Raw genomic sequence first — 23,714 nt, forward strand, 5'->3', positions numbered from 1 at the left:
TTTTTTTCTATGTCCTTGTTCAGTCGCGCTTACACATTCTATCATGGGAAATATTGGTTGTTAGGGTAGCAACGGTGATATAATCAAGTGATAGTTATGACAAAGCAACTCCAGTTCTTCCTTCAACTTATGGTGCTTTCGACTGGTGATCTAGAACGGCCGCCGAAATCCTGGAGCGAGTACTCGGATTTCATCAACCTGAGACTGCAAGCAGACAGCAAGAATGCTCCATGGCTGATCATATGAGATGTCATTGCGCACACATCACACAAAAAAATTCTGGAAATGGTGCCCGACTTCCACTCTGTACGTTTCCATGGCAACTAAAGTTGCCATCTAACAATGAGCACAATGTTCCATATTGTTTTACATGAAAATGGGATTGATAAATGCTTCCCATTCCAATTTTTGCCCAAGTTCACACCTCAGTCGTGAAGCAAGTGAGAGCGGTCTAGCGTGGAGCAAGTTGATCCGCAATGATCAGAGGAAAGTACAAACCTCCTGCAGATCGGCCAGCAGTAACTGCATTTGCTGCCTCGAAGCAAAGAATCCTGCTCTAGATCTATCACTCGAAGGCACTATTACTTTTAGCAAGGTTTTACTGTATTAAGCATGCGGAGCATTTCACGTACTCTGCGAGAATGTGTTGACAACATGAGACTTCAAAGCTTCAAAGAAAAGCCAGCTTGGCTGCAAGTTGACAAAGGGGGTATTCAGGCAACATTACGTAGCACTACTGCTCCATTTCATTGTCCTAGTCACAGCTTCTGCTGTGCTGCTGGAGATTTGGGGATCAAGGTAAAGTGGAGCTTTTCACCGTGGTGGCTCTACAATAATACGGCAGCCTCGATGACGTGAGTGCGTACCCCCCTACACTACAAATGCAGGCCTCGACAGCAACCACAGCCATCTAAAACTTACCCACAGTGTCTTCCCATTACTTCAAGGATGAAGGTCCTCTGATGGCTAGACAGCGAAAAAACAAGAAATGACAGTACACTCTATGAAGAGCAGTGTAATGTACCTGCATTCAGCTAGACGTTTACAGCTTTGCATATTTGAATGTAATTCCACGTGCAGACAAACAAGGTGTTGACGCAGAGGCCAAAAAACAACGTTCCTTCTATTTTGAATGCAAGAAAGTTGAAAAACAGCTAATTCATGACCTACGGATATTTACGATTTGTTTTTATATTGTGGCTTTGCAATTGTAGTGTGGTGCGCATTCTTATAAGTTAAATTGTGGGGTTTAATGTCTTTCAACTGCACAGTGGGTCATAAAGGATGTCGAAGTGGAGGGCTTGGGATTAGTTTTGATTTGGCCACCCGTGGTTCTTTAACGTCCTCACAAAGCACGGCAAACAAGCATTCTTGCATTCTTCCCCCACTAGAATGTGGCTGCCACGGCTGATTGTGCTCAGCAGCGCAACACCATTGCAACTGAGCCACTATGGCAGGTACATTCTTATGAATAAAGAAACATTACCATTCCTTCAGAGCTAGTACATCTTGAAGTGCAGAGTTGCAGCGCATCTTTGTAAAAGGAGCTTGTACTGAATTCTAAGGTTGTCGCCAGAATAATTACACTTCATGTCAACTTGAAAAGAAAGAGAGAGAGATATTGAGTTTGGCTAATCTTTCGGAATTGTCCTAAAGAAGAACTCGTCGGGACTATCCTTTAACCCTGTGAGCATCGATGCCGTAAATATACGGTGCCATGAAGAAGTCCAAAATGGTTGATGTTGTATATTTACGACGCCACCTGTATGTTTGAAAAACACGCATATTTTTCAATGGTTTGTTGCCCAGCGAGTGCTGCCACCCTGTGTAGATACAATGAACTTTTTTTTTCTCTGTAGTCTCTTGGTTTTCATTCCATGGCTTTTTTACGCCTGCATTTAAGCGACTGCTTGCACATCCACGTGTGCAATGGTGCAAAGTGGTTAGAATTGGTTCCGTCTCGCAGGCTGTTTCCGTTCACTGCACTCCTAAAACTGATGTCTATCTGGTTTCAAACCCCTCAAAGGGTCACCACTAGATGCCCGTGCATCTGTTGCTCACAGGTGTGCGATTACATATGTTCGCAGGTGGGTGCTGTTATATACAAAAAAATGCCGCCATATACAAACGATGCTGCCCTGCCTGCATTATTTCGCTCAAGATGCGGCTTGCGAAAACTGATTGCCCCTCGTTAGTGATGAAATGAAGGATTACTGAAGGTTTCTGACAGGCACACAACCATTGAGTTTTCTTGCGTGTGCGCATGTATACAGTTTGATTACATTATGGGCGTGCATGCTAGTTGCTATGCTGCAAGTGAGTTGAGCGGCCCTTCCTCCTATGCAGAATAATACTCAAATACCAAATCGGAATACATCTATTTCAGTGAATCTACATCTTTATTCTTACTATAAGTACTTATGAAAGCCTATCTGTATTCATGAATAAACAATGTGTGTTTACTTACGGAAAATATTTTTGTCATTTTACGGCCACAAAAAAAAAAACTGGTAAATTTTTTTTTGCAATAGGTCAGCCTGAATAATTTAAAATCTACACCAACAAAAAATTATTCCTCGGGGGGGGGGGTCACATGTGGCGAGAAAACTTGGCTCTCAGAGGGTGTGGGGATGCGCAACCCTCCCGTGTCCCCTGATATGTTGTTTTCTTGCAAAGCTCCCATCTCCTGTTCTCCGACTTTGCCGTGTGGCTTTAGTGCGGCAGTCGGTATGCTTGAAGGGTAGTACGAGATATGGCGCAAGGGTTGCTTTGCTAATGCCACCTAACGGTGGGGTTACTTGGGCGCAAAAAAGAGAAGGCTCTTCCTCTTTGGTTCAGGGTCGGCATGCTGCGCGGGCGTTCTGCGCGTGCGCTGATCCATGCATCCGTGAGACTGTCTCACGAAGCCTACCCCGAAACGGACAAACACGATCGTTTGAACACACCACCATTCGCGTGACCGTACGCGCGAACGACCAGGCGTTGGTGTCCAGCATGGGGCGAACATATTCGCTCACTATATGGTCGCGGTGAGTCAGACTTCCACGATTTGTTGCGCGCCCATTGCCATGTTTTGTGGATAGCAACTTGGCTAGCAGGCATCGATCTATGAAAGGTGCAATAAATGCCCTTGCGATTGTTTGCACTACTGTGTTGTCATCCTTTTGTCCCAAGAGCACAAGTGAGAACCCCACAAGGGTTAATGCTACTATGTTTGCAGTAATTAACAGGACCTGGCATATTGTGACTTCAAGGCACAGCTACATGAACTGTTCATTGTGGATGATTTGACTAGCTGAAGAATGCTGCAGGTTCTCCAGATGCAATTTTCTCTCCAGCTCACATGCGAGTCAGACAAATTCAGCGTCATTTGGAGGGAGTGCACTTCCCTCGACTGAGTGCCATTTCAGCTTTTTTATGCAACACACACACGCACATGTAAATGAAGCGTCATTCGGAATTGATCGAGGAGGCGAATGCGTGGTATAAAATGCACTTGGCTGCACAAATGCACAGTGCTGTGAAATGGGCAACTGACATCGCATTTTTATTACGAAAAGGGGGAAAAACAAACACATTAAGTGGCTTTTACAAAGACTGCTACAACAACTACGCGATTGCACATATCAGCTATTTCATAATTTGGTGCAGTAACATAAGGTAGAGGACAACTGCATGATAGACGCAATAGTGGCACTCGCTGATATTGAGCACTGAAAGCACAAACAGAAGACAGTTAATGAACACAGTTGAAATAATGTGTGTGCAAAAATACCAAAATTTTGTTTTTGTTGTTCTCACTGATATTTACAATGGGTGTTGTCGAGGCTATGCACTTTGGAGGAGCTGGGTGAAGTGAAGGTTTGCTGTCGACTGCACTCTGCAAAGAGTGTCAATGCACTTTCTCATGTGAAAGTCTCTGAAAGACAGCCTGTTATGCGACAGACTTTTGCTCAATGTAACACTAAATTTCCCCGACTGACAGAGATTTAGGTTATTCGTTATTTAAAACAAACACTATCATGCTTCTAGGAAAGTAATCTAACAATTTCGATTTATTCAATGTCTCTTGAAAACAGCAACGCATATTAGGTGAAAGAGTTAATAAACGAAGTCAATTAGGTGCAATTACAGTAGAACCTCGTTCATACATATTGAAAAAAGAAAATGTGAGAAGAAACATGCTCAGCAAACATAAGATTCGAAACAACTAAAAAATTTCAAAGCCTCAACTGTAGTTGACATCTACGTAATGCAAAGCGTTGCACGAATCATTGCGCACGAGGCACGAGACGCCGATGTGCATTGTTAAGAACGGCCAGCTGCAGTGCAAGTTTGCCAGCCATTTACGCCAGCGGTGGTAACCTCATCTTGGAACGCCGCCGCCAACCTCTAGCCTCGTCGCCGTTGCAAGTGAAGGAGTTTGACGAAGCAGGCTTTGTGCTGATACCGCCACCGTTACGCTCTAGCCTTGTCGCCATTACTAGTGAAGGAGTTCGACGAAGCAGGCTTTGTGCGCAACACGACAACGCCGCCCTGTTCTGCTATGAGTGGGGGAGTTGCCGCGGGAACGTCGACAGGGGCTCCTTCCCGCGTTCCGACCAAGACGCAAGACAATGTGCTACCCGGAACGGCTCAGAGTTCTACGAAGCCCCTCTGACGTCGGCTCCGGACCATTACCCCTGTGTGTATGTGCGGCACGTGTATGTGAGTCATCCTCCTCCAACAGCACTCATCCTCATCCAAAAGGGCTGGTCTACGGTGACGTCGAACGGTGACGTCGAACGATGACTGGACGAATGTTTCCGTCCGCTTGGAATCAAGGGGGGACCAAGTGCTTATAAGTAGCGATTGTCGCCTGCTAGTGTGCTCGTTGTCGTGCTAGAAACGTACTCGTGAGCTGCATGCTCGTTGTCGTGCTCGTCGTCGTGCTCGAAATGTACTAGTGAGCTGTGTGCTCGTAAGCTGTTTGCTTTATGCGTCGTCTTGCGTGCTCAATTTGGGAGTCACGCTAGACTGTCGATGTATGTCTTGTCTAAGATGTAAATAATGTAAATAAATCCTGTTCACCGAGTTCCTCTCTACGACCGTAAACTCCTTCAAATGGTGGCAGCAGCGAGATCGTCCGACGACTTCGACATCTGGTTGACAGCGGTGGGATCGTCCGACAACCCAGACAGCGTCGAGCTGGTGGGCTTCGGCGACTGGAGACACTTTGTTTTCGTATTGCATAGTGTTTTAAGAGATGGCAACAGAAAACCAAAACTAAATAGAGCCGGTGGTGACACCAGATGTCACTGAAATGAAACGTGGTGCTCACATCGCGCTGCCTGCAGCAGGGAACGGCGGCGCGTTTGGATTATCAATAACTAAAGCATGCAGTACGGTACCAAAGGCACTCCAGCCTGTGCGCTGTAAAACAGATAGGTGAAGATGCTTAATGCCATAGGTTCGGTGCCGAGAGCAGTGAATGCAGCATGCGACAATGTGGGAGGAGATTTGCTGGTACCGGAATAAGGAACTGAGTGCACGCTGGCATTTTCACACAAAATTGGCGGGCGAGTACCGCGGGAAATCTGATGCGGCAGGTGGCTATATACTGTTGTCAATCGCACGTGCCTTGTGCATTTTCTTGTTTACACGGGATCTAATGGCTGGAAATCATATCATACGGTTGCAGTTTGGCAATGTACTAAATGTTGGTGACAAGAAATAGTGTTTTCCGGGAACGTATGAATCGGTAAAAGATAAGCGTAACTCTATTGGGTCATCTTGTGCTCTCGATTGCTTACGTTGGCGCCAGGAAATCGTACTTAATGGGATCGTATCAACAAGGTTCTATTGCATACTGATTTATGCCTTAACTAATTTGTGCCATTATACTTTAACTAAGCTGAAGAAAGCACACTGTCGATCATTCAATAGAATTGCTTTGCTCAGCTCCAGTACAAATATTAAAGCCTGTTCAGCGTCAATGCGCTCAAAGCAGCAGCACGAACAATTTGCAAATAAAGTGAGGAAACATTAAATCTGGAGACAATGAGAGGTTACAAAAGTTGCAAAAGCCATTGCTACACACAGTGCATTGATCACGAACACAAAGCAAGAGCTCACCTCGATGCAGTGGTGGAAATAGCATCGACGGATTCCATGATGCGATGGAGCGCTGAGTCAGTTCCAATCGTCATGTCGGTGCCGCAGAAATCATTGTCGATAGAACCAACCATGCCCACAATGTTGAGGTGACTGCAACTGGTCCTCTGATCCTGGGTGATATTGCCTACAAAAGTCAAACCAACGAAAAAAAAAGAAAGGTTTTAGGTATGAGCACAGCAGGTATTACCAGCCCAGATCTAAGTGAACAGCATACCAGGAGGAAGCCAAATACACTGGTTAAAGTAGGCAGAAAAGATGTGCTGATGTGAAAGAAAAGTAAGAAATGCAGATGTGGTCCTGTCAGCAAAGTATGAAAGCTGCGAGCAATGTTCTGTATGTGCAATGCAATTCTACATTCATACACTTCATTATTAAAGTTTATGATAATTGTATCATGCTGAAAACTCAATTGAACTAATACACACATACCATGTTTAATGCAGTACTCCTAACACAGACAATAAAACCCTATCATAACTCGCCCCCCACCCCCCCCCTCGATGGGCCTTTGGAGGTGTTCCTGAATAAAATACAAAATATAAATAACACGCCATTTAGTACCTTAGTTTCTTCTTGAGATGAGCATTGTTGAGAGCAAGCTCAACAGAAATACAGAGGCATTATTAGGCGCTAGTTTGGTGTATGGCTTTTACAAGTTCTTATTTGCCCTCGTTAAGTGAGATAGGAGCAAAGATAATAACATTTCATTTTGCACACTACTAGTGTGATTAGGCAGCCTAATCTAACCATCTACGTTAACTCAATCCTTACCTAACAGTACTGTGCCTTGTGTATTCATGTTGTCATTCATACTTTTGCTTCAGCTCGAAATAGGTTAATAACTCCTCCGTTCCAGCCAGAATACAATGGATTACAACGCCCAGCCTGGATGGAATACAGAAGGATGGTTTGCTGGGTGAATTGCTATTCCATTCGTGAGGTGAGCAGTGGGAAAAATAATATGACAGAAACTGCTGTGAGCAGAAGGGTTGCGGGTGGCACGCATGACCGGCATGGGTGCAGCATTAAGCACCTTGTTAGAATGGTAGCTCGGGAGACGGGTGTTGTCTGTGATATCAATGCGAAGCCTTCTTTAAATACTCTACCATGTTTTCTTGGTGGTGGTCTGGTGCATCTTGAGTACAGCGCATACAAAAAATGCTGGCTCTCCCGTAATCGAGAGTAGATGTAAGCATGAAATGGCTACCGGCAAAGCAAACTGGTTGGAGACGATATTAGCCACAATCTTAAAATGGGTGTAGTGCATGTTTGCTATGGCATAGCCCACCACACCATGCCATACTGTGCACTGGTCCGTATGGACTCAATTGTTTCCTGTCGCAGACAGAACCTCACTGCAAGTCTCATCTTGTCCAAACAGCCATCCGCGGCGTGCCGGATGCGCTGCGGAACTCACGGACCGGTGGTGTTGAAAATAGCACAGGCAAGCCTGTCTCAGTGCCAAAAGAAGACAATAAAATGTATAGTGACCTGTGTCTGCCTTTTGCACGTTGCTATTGGAAATGACAAACAAAACTTCAGCACACTAGAAGATATAGCTTGAGTGATATTGTGAACAAACTTTAGGAAGAACTTGGAAGCAATATCTTTTGTAACTTGTTTGTGCAGTAACTAACGCATGTGAGGCATTTTCTTAAGAGGAAGCTTTAGCTAGGGTACTCCTATCTAAATACATGTAAAGGAGAATTCGTTTTTCTCGGCCACCACTGCACCAAATTTGATCAGGTTTGTTGCATTTAAAAGAAAAACTTACAATCTAGTGACTGTATGTTTCCAATTTTCTATTTCAATCGTCAATTTTTTATTATATATTGGCAAAAATAAAAAAATGTTCAGAAAGCAAAGCTATCAAGTTTACAACTCTCTAACTCGGCAAGCAAAGATTATATCATAATTCTGTTAATTGCATTTGATAGTACATCTAAAGCGGACAAAATTGATATGTTACACATGAATAAAGAGAAATTGAGTAATATGGAAATACAGCTTTTGCAGAACCCTTGTACACAACGTAATAAATTCACATAAGATATAAATTTACATATCGAATTTGTCCGCTTTGAATGATCTAATGGATGCCGTTTACAGAACAGCGATATCTGTTTTTGATGCAGAGCTATTAATTTATAAACTTTCTGCGTCTATTTTTTTGCAAACTTTTGAATTTTTGAAAATGCATTTCATAAAACTCGGGCCCTGAATCGAAATTCCACTTTGAACAGTCACCAGAATGTAACTTTGTCTCTCAAATACAACAAATTTCATTAAAATCAGAGCAGGGGTTATCTCAAAAAAGCGTTTTTGTATTTTACATGTATTTGAATAGGCCGCGTCGGAGTTGGGCCTGAGCTAAAGCTTTCTCTTAAGTTTTGACTGGTTGCCCGGACGATCTTCTTTTGTTCTCGCAACGAGGCCCGGATGTTCTCGTTCCAGTCTCATCTTGAATGCCCGGATAGCGGCTCAGGATTTTGGCTCAAGGTCCCTTGAAGGTTGCTGACAATGGGAGCTAAAAGCAGTTCATGCTTAAAAAAGTTTGACTGCCCTTCCACTACTGTGAAGGGAGATGCAAGCGAAGCTCAGGATTTGCAGTTCTTCGTTGTCGTAACGCCTCGGCTTTGCACTCCGTCACGGCGAGGTCGGCACGTGGATGAGAAGCCCTTTCTCGAGCAATTACCGAAGGGATTCATGAAATGCTGCCTGTTCTTCGGCCGAACACATGACACGTGGCCCTGCACTGCCACGGTGACGGCACTGCCATTCCTTCACACAGCCTGCTCTTCAGCAGAATGAACCAAACGCAGCCTCCCTATCTGACTGCCAGGCCTAAACTGGCAGGAAACAGCGGGCACAAAGCGAGCTAACACATAATCACACCCTTTCCCTCCTCCGGAGGGAGGGGACGCCTTCCGCTGCGTCTACATCTTCATGCATATAAAACCTCGCTTTAAAGGGTGCTTATGGTGAACAGACAGTGGCTTAATCGTATAGCGTGGTGATCTCGCAACCCGGAGGTCGGTGTTTCGAATCTGCAGTGCGACAAGCAATTTTTATTTTAGCGCAGCTTGAGTTTTTTCATATGGCAACGCCAACACCAACGCCAATGCAGGTGAGGCAATACAAGCTTCGCTTGAAAAACTCAAGCATAAACAGATCAATCAAACTATGCAATGAGTTCACAAAGAAGCCCAGTGCCTCTTGAACACAGCACACACAATGTATACATCGAGCAAAATTCCAAGTCAAACACGTGGACTCAAGCACCAATGCATCAATCACACGAAGCAATGTGCTCAGATGGAAGTGTTTGCATGCAATCTTGTGGTGTAAATCTGAGTGGTGGTGAGACAAGGATATTGGAGATGCCTAGGTAGACCTCCGAAGAAGTGGAAAGCCAAAAGAAAACGTCAGCACTAGGTAGAAAACCATGTCATGCAACGTCCGCAGAAACGGCTCGAAAGCTTCACATTCTCATAGTTCCAACACAAGTGTCCGACCTGAGCAAATTTTCCTCTTTCGTGCAGGAAATACTAACATTGGCCAGACTAGGTGCAGGCTGAATAATACGTAAATAGGTCATAAAGCTTCCCTGGAGGGCCTGTGGTCATCTAATCTGTCTCTGCACTGTAAAGAATGCAGCTGTGCCCAGGTGCTTCCAGATACAACAGAACTTCACTACAATGAACGTTGCTTCAACAAGATTTCCACTACAACGAAGCATTTTCGATTACCCGTAGAGGTAAATTCCTGCCACAACGAACCCTTTTTCATGTGCCGTGCAGCTTCAATGAAATTTTAAGAAGTAGCCAAACCCACTTATAATGATACCGGTTTTAACAATATGTCGGTCATAACAATTAGAAGCGACTGCACCGTCAACTTTTGCATGTTTTCTATGGCGAAATAACCCGCTTACTACAATGCTCCCATACTGCATTATCGGTTATAACAATGAAGTCTGGCTGCTGGGTTCCATGCTGAAAGGTAATGACAAGCGAAGTCCTTGGGAAAAAAAAAAGAAGTCGGGCCACTGCACCATCACCAGATGCCACAACGGCTGCTGCACGCTCATTTTCCAGCCTTCTCCGCACTGCCAGCCTCACGTGCCTCTCTCCTGTTTCCTTTCCACCTTCCACGCCCCCCTCCGAAACATGAATGGAACGCTGTCAACTGTGCTGTGTATGGCTGCGTTGATACCAAATTGCTCACTGGCCCATGGCAGGCCCCTCATTCTGTGCATTTCTGCCAACAGATTAAGTCGCCCAGGCTCGTCTTTGTTGGTTGCATCGAAGTCGTTCCTGGCCACGTGGTTTCTCAGCCTCGTTTGACTCATCGGCGAAACGGAAGATGGCTGATCTGACCGCTGATCATCAACAATGCACAATGTTGCAGGTGAAAAGAAAGCATGCTGTCACAGATTTAGAAACGAAGTCCTTCTAACTGATGAGACGATTGTTGTGAACGCGCTTGCATCGGATAGTGACGACGGCAACAATGATGTGGTAGGGCAGCCTCAAGGCTGTCCTCACAGCAGGCCCTGCAGATGATTAAGTCCCTCCGAAGCATCATTTTTGTGAGGGACCTTCCAGTGCACTACGTGGGAGACCTGGATGCCTTGGAGAAGGATGTTGGCAAGCTTCACAAAACGCAAGTCTGACGGAATTGGGTTTTCTCGTGCAAGCCAGTGAGAACTGGTGAGATGCTTTGGGCAATCTCACCCCAGCGTTTGTTCTGGATTGCTCAAGCTGACAAGCTGCCATGACAACATTCTCGCCTTTATTTAAAAGGCCCCTTTTGGCGTCACCAATGTGACGCCTTGTAGGAGCTCACATGTCGCTTGCTGCCTGTAATCCCTCTTTGCAGTTGTTATAGCAGTGCTGTACTTGAATGCCGACAGCCGCGGCTTGTTACACGCGATCGGAGCACGCTAGATAGCAGAGTTAAACAGTTAAAAGAGTGAACACAATGAGCAGCCAGATGGAGGAAGATGGTGGGGAGAGACACTGGCCTTCCCACCATTACAGTTTTCTCACAACTACTCTGCTATCCCCTACGTTGACTTTCTTCATGCAACCCGGTTATAACAATTATTGGTAATAACAATGGAATTTTCATGGCGTGTGAATATTGTTATAAGTGGGTTCGACTGTAGTGCTGAGCTTGAGAATTCTTTATCTTAAGGAAACACAGTAAAAAAACCTCATATATTTTGGAACATAGAAAGACATCCATGAAGTCTAAATCATGGTTTAGCACCACCGGAACCTGCTGCCAATATCTGAATCTCACTGCACTGCCTAAATAGCGTGGAAGCCACCATTGCTCAATGCCGATTGAGATAAGGCTGGCCCTCCTTTGCCATTGGCTGAAGTGACCACCTGTTATTTCTTCCAAGCTGCAGCCAGATAGAACTTGTACAAGACCACATGACAGCGCCCGTTCATGCTTTGTTGGTTTTGCGCTGAAGTTGCATGCGTGTTCTTGTTCTCTTGACAGCAGTATGGCGACTTCGGGCAGAAAGTAGAAATTTCCTTCTTTCGAAAACTAGGCACGTATTATTAGACAAACCTCAAGTTGCAGAAGGAAAGGGAGCATTGAACTACATTTTGGCATCCTGCCCACACTCCCCAGCCCCGCATTCATCTGCTAGGCCTAACTAGCACCCCTTTGTTGGAGCTTGAGACCAAAGTCGCGGTTTGACACCGAGTCGATTGTTTTCACAGCCGCTGCACAGCATTCCGAAAGCAGAGGAATCACCTTACAACAAACGTAAGGGCATGGGAAACAGTCTGAATGGCGGCAACCTTATTCATGGGCACCATGTTTGTGACATCACATGCACATTAGTCTGCAAAATTTAACGCTGTTACTGTGCGACATCCAAAATTTCGGTCACCGTTATAGATTTTCTCTGCGTAGTAGGTAGCGATGCTGTAAGGAAGTCTGAATAATCAAGCAAATCCAAATAATCATGTGCCTAAAAAAATTGGTTGGTAACCGTACAGAGTTTCTCTGTAAAGTAATGAAACTGGGTCTGGTAAAAAGAGTTTATTGATTCGATCGATACATATTATTAAAATTCTTCAAAATAGTCTTTTTGGGCGTTGATAGACCGCTGCCGACGCGATTCCCATGCTGCAAAGACTCCATTGAAGTCAGCTGCCGTAAACACTTTCACAAACTCTGTGACAGCCCATTGGATGGCGAGAACATTGTCAAAACGGCAATCTTTCAGGCTTCTCTTGAGCTTTGGGAGCAGGAAGAAGTGTGCTGGGCTTGCATCATGGCTGTGCGGTGGGTGCGGCAAGGCTGCAATGCCTATCCAGGCCAGGTAGGCGGTCGCAATGAAAGTGGTGTGGGCTGGAGTGTTATCATCGGCAATCTCCGGTCGTGACTGCTCCGTGAAGGTGCTCAAGGACTTCTTTGTATAACACGACGTTGAGAGTCCGTACCGGAGGTACAAATTCTTTGTGGGCCACCCCATGCTTATCAAAAAAGGCAATGAACATTGTATTTACCTTGAACTTTGACATTCTCGCTTTCTTGGGGTGCGGCGTGCCACTCCAAACTTACTTTTGCGCTTGGTTTCGGAGCCGTACTGGAACACGGTTTGTCGCCTGTTATTATGCCATATAAAAAGTCCCATTCACTTTCTAACTGCACCAACATCTCATGGGAAACGTCAGCTCGTCGTCGTTTTTGTTCATCACTCAACACTTTTGGCATGAATTTCGAACAAACCTTCTGCATGTTCAAGTTTTCAAAAATAATTTCGTTAACCATTGTTTTGTACATGTTCAGGTCTTTGACAATTAATCTGAAACTCAAACGACAGTTGGAGTGCAGGAGATTTTTTAATTTGGCCATGTTTTCATCCAAACCACTCGATGAAGGGAGTCCAGATCCCTCCATGTCTTCAACGGTTTTCCATCTGTTCTTGAACTCACTGAACCACTGGAAAACCTGGGCCCTTGACGAGGCCCAGTCAAGTGTCTCAGAAGCAGTTTTTCCCAGGTGAAAGCAAAATTTAATCACATGCCACTGCTCCAGCAAATGCTACAATTTTGACATTTTCTGCCGTGACGAAAACTCGAAAAAACAGCTTTTGAACCCTTTCAGATCCTCACTGCATCAGAGTTTGGACGCGACTGCTGCCCAGCGCGTTACTTAGCTTAGAATCCCCACTACAAATCCTGTCTCTGAAGAGCACGCTACTGGCGACTGCAGTGCCGCGCGGCAGGCAGTCTCATTACTTTACCCCCAGGCAAGCCCTGTACTACTAATTTCACATCCAAATATCGATTCCAACAAGCCTTTTTTGTGTCCTGTGAATTTCATAAGGGTGGGGATTGACCATACTAGAGCACTTTCTAGGTCGAAAGACAAGGCAGCACGCAAGATTGAGGAACCATTTTCTTGCACACAGGTTGGGTCAACTGTGTGTCGCTAGGCCACCTGTCATGCTAAATGGTTGTGAGACAGATTAAGTGGTGGTTTGTTTCCTTCCCCTTTTTTTGCCACGTGCATGATCGTAAAATAAAATACTTCATTTGAAGATCAGCGCTGTCTCTATCTCTTCTTTCTGCCATGTTATTTTTCATGCCTTCTGCCTGAAGACTAAACGATAAAAGATCATACACAGAGCTACACGACAGCAGTTGTACTCCGTTAATGAAACACCCATTAAGATTGCTGGCAGGAAGAGCCTGGGCAGCTTCACAGGAGATCAGAACTCACATCTAGACCATCGGGACATGTACCTAGAATCAAAATTTTGGCAAGTAAGCACATACCATTCTGGAGCAGCTCATCGAGCAGGGAAGACCACTCTTGGCGGAACAGGTTAGCTCCAGTCAAGGAACCGTCACCGCCAATCACAACGAGGTTTGTGATCCTGTGCTGGACCAAGTTTTTGGCGGCCTTCAGGCGGCCCGGACGTTCACGAAATTCCTTGCATCGGGCACTGCCGATCACTGTGCCACCCTGCAAGCAGAGGAATTGAGCTAGATGCAACACTCGGGTTGATTTCACTCACGCTGCGAGCGAAATTTCACAAAGACACAAGGTGGCTATTTCGTAGACATCGTCTTTCCTTTAGAACACATTTTAAGGTACCCTTTTAAATGCCCTTTTGCAAGGGTATTACTGGGCGGGTGGGGGGGCGGTGCAGAGTGAATAAAGTACAATTCTACAAGGGTTAACAGTGGGCTAAATGGTTCCTCTTAGAAGGCATGGGAAACAGAAAAAAAAATGTGGACAGCAGGGTGTCGAACCAAAATCTTTTCGAGTTTGGCTTGGGCTCAAACTTTTTTTTCTAACCAGTTCGAAGCTTCCTGAATCGGTTAATTCAGGTTCAAACAGGTTCGAAAAGAAAACATTTGCATGCTTCTGGTTGAAAAACACATGATGCTTTCAGAGAAAAATACAAGTTCCCTTGGCTACCGGCTGTGTAAAACTACTCTAGAACATTTTCTTTTGCACGTTTATAAACTTCAGAAAAGATTATTACCAAAACGATGTGCCATGTATCTAGGGGTGAAAATACGTACAGGCTTCATGGTGTGCTGCGCACCTATGAAATGCTTTACACTTTACACTTTACACTTTACATGTTACACTCCTAGTTTTTTTCTCTTTTTTTGTCATTGGATTCTTAATGTTGCCTGCACTTGTTGCCCATACTGTGCAATATGAAGCAAGACACCTAATTTACTGTTAACTACCCAGGTATTATGTGTTCATTTTATTGTAATGAAAGAAAGTACCTAGTTCTAAAAGCACATGAAATATAGTCAACGAACTGCCGTGCTAGTTGGTATATGTTCAGAGCCAAATACCAAGCCAGAAAATAAGACTAGACAAGAGAGGAGACCGAACAAGTGCTCGACTCAGAATTATAGGTGCATTCCGCATGAGTTGTGTGGAAGGCACCTGTGATGGTGAGGAGTGGGCACTGCATGGAAGTAACCTTTGAAGAAAACAGAGGTCAGAAATGCTGGCCACCAAGCAGGTGATGTATATGATATAAAAGGTGGATGTCAACTGGAGATATACAGTAATGCATTTTCAAAAATCTTCGAAAGCAATTCAATGTCTAGTCTACATCAATAAAAAACAATGTCCTCTTGAGCGAACTGGGAGTGAGAATGGAATGGAGTCACTATGCACAGCACTCCAGTCCCCCACTCCCGTAAGGGAAGTAGAAGAAGCATCTGACTGCATAAATTATTTACTGCATTACCTTTGAGAGCCAATGAAATAGGCTAGAAACACATCTACCTGGGAATAAAGAATTCATGATTTTGCCCGCTAGTACTTTAGATGTTCATTACAAGTACTAATAAAAAAAATTTGGTCGAGAATTTTTATATTAGTGTGAAGCTTTCTTGGCTTCTTCCCCCTGCTTTGGTGTACATTTTAAACTGTTCACAATCGCTTCTAATCACAATCTACTACCTACGAGTGCACTCCATTCGGATTGAACACCTATCACTCTTTCCTCACCCTTAGCTCTCATATATATCTAATCAGCCCTGGTCGACTGTAGCATTTGACTACAGTTGTGAGCTACATGTGCTCTTAGTTCCCTCACATAACTTTATAATGCATGTGCCCATGTAGTAGCAAGCTATTTAAATGTGCGGAAATTGTCAGCACAAGGTCTTTTGGCAGTAGCAAGAGCAATTGTATTTCACATATAACTGGAAAAGGGTACTCTGAACTACTAACTAATTAAGAAAAGGCAATTGATGTCAACAGAGGTATAGTATAAAAGAGACTTCTTCTCAGTTGTGAATGGTGTCCCTTCAGAAGACTCAGACAGCTGTGGAACAAGAAGAAATGCAATGACCCAATAGCTCGAACATGTTGTAATCTGTAAAAAAAAAGAGACCTGCATATTGTACAAACCATGTGCTGCGTTTCAGTGCACCACTGCCCAAAAATTAGAAAGCCCAACTTATGTGAAGTGACAGCAGGTATTTGGTCAGCCTAATTTTCTTGCTAGCATTTCAAGGCGACACCATTTAAACAAACAGTGGTGTTGTGAATTCAGGTTGAATCATTGGCATGGCTATTGGGGAACCCTAGGAAGCATGATTTTTCTGCGCTGATGGTGACTTTTGTATGACACACCCAGCCGAAGAAAGATAACATTGAGTACCCTGCATGCCCTCGCTCCTAGATCCAATCGGTTGGTCACGGAAATGACAACAGCTGCATCGTCGGCATATGCCTATGCTGACACATCAGATGAAAAGGGAGATATAAAGGTATATGAATAATAATATTCCTTAGCGGGGGACTTAATGGTGAGTTTTGGAGACTTACAATTGAAGGTGTGGCTGACACCTCGCCGGCAATGGAGAGGAATAGTAACAGAATATATCGAAATTATATTGAGAAATTACGGAGCTTCCTTTCAATGAAGTAGAGCCTGTTGAACCAATTGGAAGCAATCGGAACTTGAGAGCGATTCCAGATTTTCTTCTGTTCTATAAGGCGTATTTTGAAAGAAACAGGAGAATTGAATGTTCTGACGGTCAGCATTCTGGAATCACTAACGAACCATGCATTCATATCTGTAGGAGGCAAGAGCATGAGATGCTATAGAATGTGCCTTCAGTCCAGCTGGGAGCACTGTGAGATATAAGTGAAGGTTGGGATCGAGGATTAATGAGTACTACGAGATCATTGACGGAGGCAAATTGTGATAACTCCATCAACCAGGCCCTAAGGTGCATGATTGTCGCCGGCAACGATTCCCCTGTTATCTTCATTATCATCGTTGCCAGCCTGCTAAAGTCCACTGCAAGATGAAAGCCTCTCCCAGAGATTTGCAAGTGTCCTAATCTAATCACCTAATCTAATAACTTGCCGCCCTTGACTGTTTCTTTTTCGTCTACACTAGGGCACTGCATGACATTAGGCTTACGTGAAAGCTCATACCCAGCCCACCCCTGGTAAGCAAGTTTTGACATGGACCGAGGAAATTCGGGCTCGAGTAGGGCCCGAGTTTCAGTCAAGCATGTAATAGGTCCAGTCATGGTATAAATGTAACTCTCAACCATCAAAATTGCTGTCCTTACAGAATTTAGGGTCAGTGACGGATGTCGACCTACGGGAGGGCAGGGGCAGGCCAGCCATAACACAGTAGCAGTACACTCCACCAATTAGTGCACTTCAGTGGCGCTATGGCAAAGCAGTACCAGTGGCCGGCCACCTGAGCCATAATTTTTCTATCTTCGTGACACTGGGAAACTCTGGTCAACATAGTTCGCAGGTAATTAGGACCTTGGATTCCTTGAGGTGAGCTTCGCACTCTGACGAGAGACAAATGACCCAGCGTTCAAGTACAGGTGGCACGATGAGTTTGACAGTGGCCCAGCCTGTCAAGAAGGGCACTCCGCACTCGGCGTTAGCCGACTGATATGCTCAGTGGGGAGGTGTGGAGAAGAATGAATTTTAAGAATGGCAAGACGTCACAGAGTCTAAATAAAATGATGACGAGTTTCGAGAACAGTAGACATGCTTAAAGCCGTGCTTCAAGTAGAGTCATCAGACGATCTTTTGTTTCGGCGCAAAATATTTAGACTTTTGGGAGCAGTGAATTTTTTGCCAAATTGCATTGCCACTTTAGCCATGATCATTTAAAGCAAGCATTAAAATAAAACAAATTTTAAATAGTTTCTTAGAGCAATTAAATAATTCACTAACGTAACACCAAATAAATTCTGGAATATATACATTCCCAAATTATGCTGCATGCTCAGGCGAGGTGCAATGCACTGCTGGTTTCCATTATCTCTTTCGTTCCTTGTTTGAGCGAGTTAAGTAATGTGCTGTAGTTTATGGCATAGTTAGTCCAACATAACTGAATCCAGACTTTCAAGTTTTCTTAGATAAATACTTCAAACCAACACGGATGCTGCAGAATCTGGCAAAGTTGGTAAAGAGGATGTTAAAAATAAAACAGAATGCAGAAAAGTTGAACCTCTCAATTAATTTAAAAAATGAAAACAAGTTTTGGCATGTTAACTGACATAGCCCATGTGTTCATAGCCTTGTGTTCATTCTTTCTGGCACTGCATAAGTTCACTGGGAATTAGTGGGAATGAAGAAGTATTACACCTTAACTCGAAGAAGAAGAAAAAAGAAGCTGTGCTGTCTACGCAGCATGTGCACTGTATTTAACATCCTACATTTTAAAACAAAAGTAGAAGGCCGAAATTTGTTCACAATTACGAAACACAGACACTTGAATGGCTGACCTAAAAATGGACACCAATAAAGTGAAGCCAAATGAATTCATAAAAAATTCCTTGATGCATATGACAATATGGTGGCAATATATGACCTCTAAGTGACCCCTGCTTATATATAATGAAGCTGGAAGAGCTTCTAGTAGCAATGTATTGCGGAATTCTGTAAGCCAATGGACCAGTACATTTCAATTTACATTCCCATCAATTTTACTGCCTCAAATTCTAGCATGGTGCATTGCAATTATTCTTCCAAATTAAATAGTGAGCTGAAATGAATGGCGATGTGCACTGGAATGGTTACCCGGTTCCTCACTACATATTGTCGTTCAAATATAGGCAAATATAGCATGGGAGTTCATATATCCCAGTACCACACGCGCATAAGGAACAAAGGGTGCAAGTTTTTCTTTCCGTTTTACTTTGTCACAAAAGCTACATTAAAAAACCTGACACAGTCAAATCTGTTACTAGCAAAGACGTACTCTTGATGCGGCTGGTGTAGTCACAATAACCGCGAACTGCGCCATGCATCATTTAGGCTCAAAGGCTAACAGGCCAAACTGGGCCAGGCCCCAAAAAAGACAGCCTGTGCAGCGCCTCCACTTTACAGCAATTCTCCTACTCAAACAGGCCTAACATGGTTGTCACTTTTATGCACTACACAATTAGTGCAACTTTGCTTTTAATTTCATCTCTAGAATATTCACTACCTGCGCTTGCTAAGGAGGAACATTATGTTACTAGTTTAGACTAATAAAGTCTTCCTTCGAAACATCATTCTAATAAAACGTGTGGAAAGAGGTTGATTACCAGAAAATAAAATAAAGGCAAGGCTTAGAGTTCTTAAAATTACAAGCCGAAACCCCAACACCAGTACGACAGTGTACACATCACGAATTTCAAAATATTTTCTTATATGCGTGCTGCTGTGGTGCATTCGAAGCTTTCGAAATTTGCCAAGTTGTCTTTGCCTCCTTTAGAATACAATGTAGTCCATCTTTACTGGTCAATGATTAACTAGATTTGAGCAGACTCAAAATTCCCGAAGCCATGGCAAGTTGGTGTAGGAACTTTCAAGGCGACATTAACACCTGTCTTGTTTCTGCATCTCTTTTAGCCCTTGATGGCAAAAATAGCCTTTTTGTTATTGTACTGTAGAAGTGTATTTTACTAATACAGCTCATTGTACTTTTCTCTTTAGTGACCCTTTAAACCCTACTGCTGTCTGTCACATCACATTACATTGCGTACACACAGCATTAAGGACTCTATGTACTCCTTGTTCATTTCGTGCAAGCACTCTTCTTGGTGCAGCCAGATGGATGGTCAACAGACAAGAAGGAGGAACACATGGTCTTGTTACTCTTTCCACTTGTTTATTATCAGTGCGGGTGACTGTTCCAAGATGAATGCATACCAACTAGCACAACAAACCATCCTATGATCACACAAGCAGCCCAATTGTGCAATATGTTGCTACTACTGCCATGTGTATCAAAAGCAAGCTGGAAGTTACAGTAAGGCATCTCAACAGCTTGTGTCATGGACTTGTAAAACAACTGTTTTTAAAAGCATACAAACAGTATATGAGAGTATTTTATCCCTTTCATACTTCGACATTGATGTCACGGGAATAAGTTCTATGTAGTGCCTATTAAGAAAACATTCTGCATCCTCTGGACAGGAATGTATATGGAAAAAGAAGAATCTGCGCTCCTGGTTTCAATCTTTGAAATCATCTTTGTGTTGTAGTTAACTATAAGTTCAACATCCATATGGCTTCAAAAAGCTGTTTCGACTTTTCCCAACTTAATTACCTTCAGTTTTCCTAGAACACTGCCTGTGCGCTAAATTCATTGTCTTGCACTAAGTATTTTCCACACTGCTCTTTTGTATGAAGCATTCAATGTAGACACACGAGTGTGTGCGTCTTGTTCTTCCCCTGCGTCTCCGTGCTGGTTGAATACTTCTGTGCTAACTGAATAACTGAACACTTTGTGAGGACATGCCAAAAAAGCCCACAATGTCAGTTGACTTATATTGTCCCCTCATGTGCTCTGAGAATGAGTCAACTAGCCTGTAGTTGAGTGGGAGGGATCAAAACACGTTGCCAACTTTTTCAGGTTACCTCTTTGTTATAGATAAAGATTGACTGAAAGATTGACAACGGCCAGCAGAGCCAGTGGTCAGTCACCTTGTGGATAATGCCCGAGACGCTGACCCAGGTGGCCTCTTGAATGAAGTCGCCGCCATCGACCATGCCCTGGTAGCCCTCCCGAATGAAGTACACTTTGGCACCCAGATAGAGGCCCATGCGCACCACGGCGCGCACGGCCGCATTCATGCCTGCATTGAAGCAGCACAGTTAACGGTTAAGAGCAACACACCACAGACAAATCTTGTTCCATGAAACAAACGGTGCCGAAATTTATGTATGGGGGTTTGTTTTTGCCAGTTCAGTCCAGTAGCAGTAAGGAAACAAAACCACGGCCATTTAGCTGTGGGCCAACTGGACTTCAGGTTAACCTTCCGACTACAGACAACAGGCTAAACACACCAAACTACACTAGAGGCACAACTATGCTTAATGGCACATTTGATCTGCCATGTTTCGTCAGCAATAGCGAAGGAATAGTGTTTTTCTTTTCTCATAATGCCTGCAGCCAATAATTAACTTGTGTATGTGCTTTGAACTGGCGATTCAAATATTTTTATTTAAAAAAAAATTAAAATATGATGTAACTGAGTGTACACTTCATCAAAATTGAATTAATCTGTAGTTATAAGGACTCACTATAAAATGCATACAGGTACCATCTTGACTTTTCGTCAGTGGAGTCTGCTGCACAATGGGACAATGTAATCCCCTTCAGGAGCTGTATGCGCAATTGTGCATGCCAGTATAGTGCATCAAGAGAAAAAGTACCGTTGAAAATAATGGTATTTAAAATGCACTGCATACATTTTGAAACAGTTCTGGTTTGAGATGCACTGCAAGTTTGTATATTGCGTGTTAGGTGCTTTAGCGAAATTTGTTGGAAGGCTGCAAATTTGCACATGGTGTAAGCATGTAGTCTTATAGCGGGCTCAGTTCTTTTATCGTTTTTCACAAGGTAAAAATTGAGACATATTTTTCAAGTGGTTGGATAGGCTTCTTTTCAAGTATGCTAGATATGAAATAGTTGACATTCTCATATCTGACGTTCCTGTAGAGTTCTTGCAAGGAAGCCACAGTCTGTAAGTTTGACGAAACTCACTGAGGAAATGAAAATACTCAATTCTTTCTACAGCTGTGTTCTTTTCATGATTCTGAAGATGCAAGAAATCTACTGAAATGAAAATTTGAATGTACAGAAAATACTGGGGTTACGTAACCTTTATGGCGTTATGTAACCTTTACACACTTAGTGACATCACATCATAATTCGTCATAGAAGGCAATGAACAAGAGAGAGAGAGAGAAGTGCACAAAGCTACCTTTTCAAAGTGAATTATAATTAAAGGCACTGAATAGCAACCAAGTAGTGATGACACTAAATTGAACACAGATACAGACAGAACCACTGTAAATGATGTTCTAATAGCTTACACATACTATTTTTTTAGCAGTAAAGCGCAACAGGTCAGTAAGAAATTGGTCAAACAAAAACAAAAAGCAAATTGTCACATGTCAAATGTCAATTGATGACGTCACTATATTTTCATGTGGAAATAAAAAGAATCCAGATGCGACAATAAATCCTGTTGCATGCAGATTAGAACACATAATGACACATAGCCTAGAAAAGAAAATGTGCATTATAATAAACTATATTTAATTGCACCCATATAAGTGCCCATTCGAAAATTGCTTAGTTGTGAATGGTAGCTATTTAATTTAGGGATCCAACTGACAAGTAGGTCCAGCATGTTTTTGTGGACTTCATGTGTGGCTACATAAAGTACAGATTCATTAAATTGATGAGGGCATCCCAACGCAAATGAGGATCTATGAGAAATGCTGCAGTGGACAGCTCCACATTAATTTTGAGCATCTCAAGTCATTTAATGTGCACCCAAAGCTTGGCACGTGAAATCCTTTCTTTCTTTTTTTTCATATTACTCTCATTGACCTTTGGCACCTGTTGCCAGGAATTGAACCTGCAACACAGAATAAAAATTTCCCAATAGAAATCAATTGGAATTTATTGGTTGCACTTGCCTGCACAGCTACAGTTTATAAAAGTTTATATAAAAAAAAATCACACTAATGAGCTAATGCACACAGCAAACAGGCGGCTAGTTGGTGGATTTCTTTTATCTTTTATTGCATCGCTTGTCGGTGACAACATTGTCCAAAGTCTTTGATGAGACACCACTGCTCACACCAGGTTCACAGAAAACTTCTATGAGAAAATGGCCAGACACAATGGCAAAATAAGAACTGAAGAACTGTCTCCAGCCTGATTCACTCTAATTTGGTGTCATTCAGAAACCCTGGAGGCTGCTCTCTCCCTTGAGTCTGCGACTGTTTATGGCACTTAAGTACCAAAAAGGTTTCCTAGGAGAAGCAAGCAAGTTGGCAAAAGATGAAAGGCAATCACAGAGATTTGAAGCAAACCCTACAATAAATAAACAATCATCAGCCTCTATGGTTTTGCTATAAGCATGTGAAGGGACTAAGCACATGCTAGGGCACAACAGTTTACATTGCAATGGCAAAACATGCCAATCACTCTACCACAGCCCAAAAATCACGCATCCAAAATTAATGCAAGTGGATCTGTGCTGTTCTGATTGCAATTAATTTTCGCCTGACAATAGCTTGAAGGACAGAATAAATACAGCCATGATTTAATACACCAAATGGCAGGAAATAATCTGACCCTCAGAGCAGCGAAGCAAGAGTCAACATTTGTATTTGTTGCACCACAAAAGCTTAGAGGGTGCCCCAATTCTTCAGGTGGCACCATTAGTTTCGGAAAACATTCCCCGCATCTGCAGCTATAGCCACATGCAAAATTGTCTAACAATCTTGGGATGTCACGGCCTCACCTCATCATGAGCGATCGTCACATTTTGGCTTACAACAAGCCAAACTCACAACATAGATGGCGGTAGATATTTTATCATTGCTTTTATCGAATTAAATTTTCCAAAATATTTGTGCATATATTTCTTTGTTCTAACCATGTTTTAAGGCATATTATGTGACAAAACAGAATGCTTTTGAGAAGTTAGGTTAGGTCAACAGAGAGTATAGCTTATCAAAATGTAAAGACCAGATGGCTGTTGCTG

General features: G+C 43.2%; 1 protein-coding gene across 5 annotated transcripts in view; it reads right to left on the reverse strand.

Annotated features, from left to right (window-relative positions):
• Pfk (ATP-dependent 6-phosphofructokinase) overlaps positions 1–23,714 on the reverse strand; it is a 141,033-nt gene that overhangs the window by 113,595 nt on the left and 3,724 nt on the right. For all 5 annotated transcript variants that reach the window (XR_007600803.3, XM_050184684.3, XM_050184687.3 and 2 more), the window contains exons 2-5: positions 20,632–20,783; positions 13,968–14,157; positions 6,115–6,280; positions 922–966 (exon numbers count right to left, since the gene is read on the reverse strand). Coding sequence is in view for 4 of the 5 variants with exons in the window: in XM_050184684.3 (XP_050040641.2) it covers positions 922–966; positions 6,115–6,280; positions 13,968–14,157; positions 20,632–20,783 (553 nt within the window). In the remaining variant the exon portion in view is untranslated. The remainder of the gene's footprint in view (positions 1–921; positions 967–6,114; positions 6,281–13,967; positions 14,158–20,631; positions 20,784–23,714) is intronic.

Source organism: Dermacentor andersoni, chromosome 4 (assembly GCF_023375885.2).
Source record: "Dermacentor andersoni chromosome 4, qqDerAnde1_hic_scaffold, whole genome shotgun sequence".
Lineage (NCBI taxonomy): Eukaryota > Metazoa > Arthropoda > Arachnida > Ixodida > Ixodidae > Dermacentor > Dermacentor andersoni.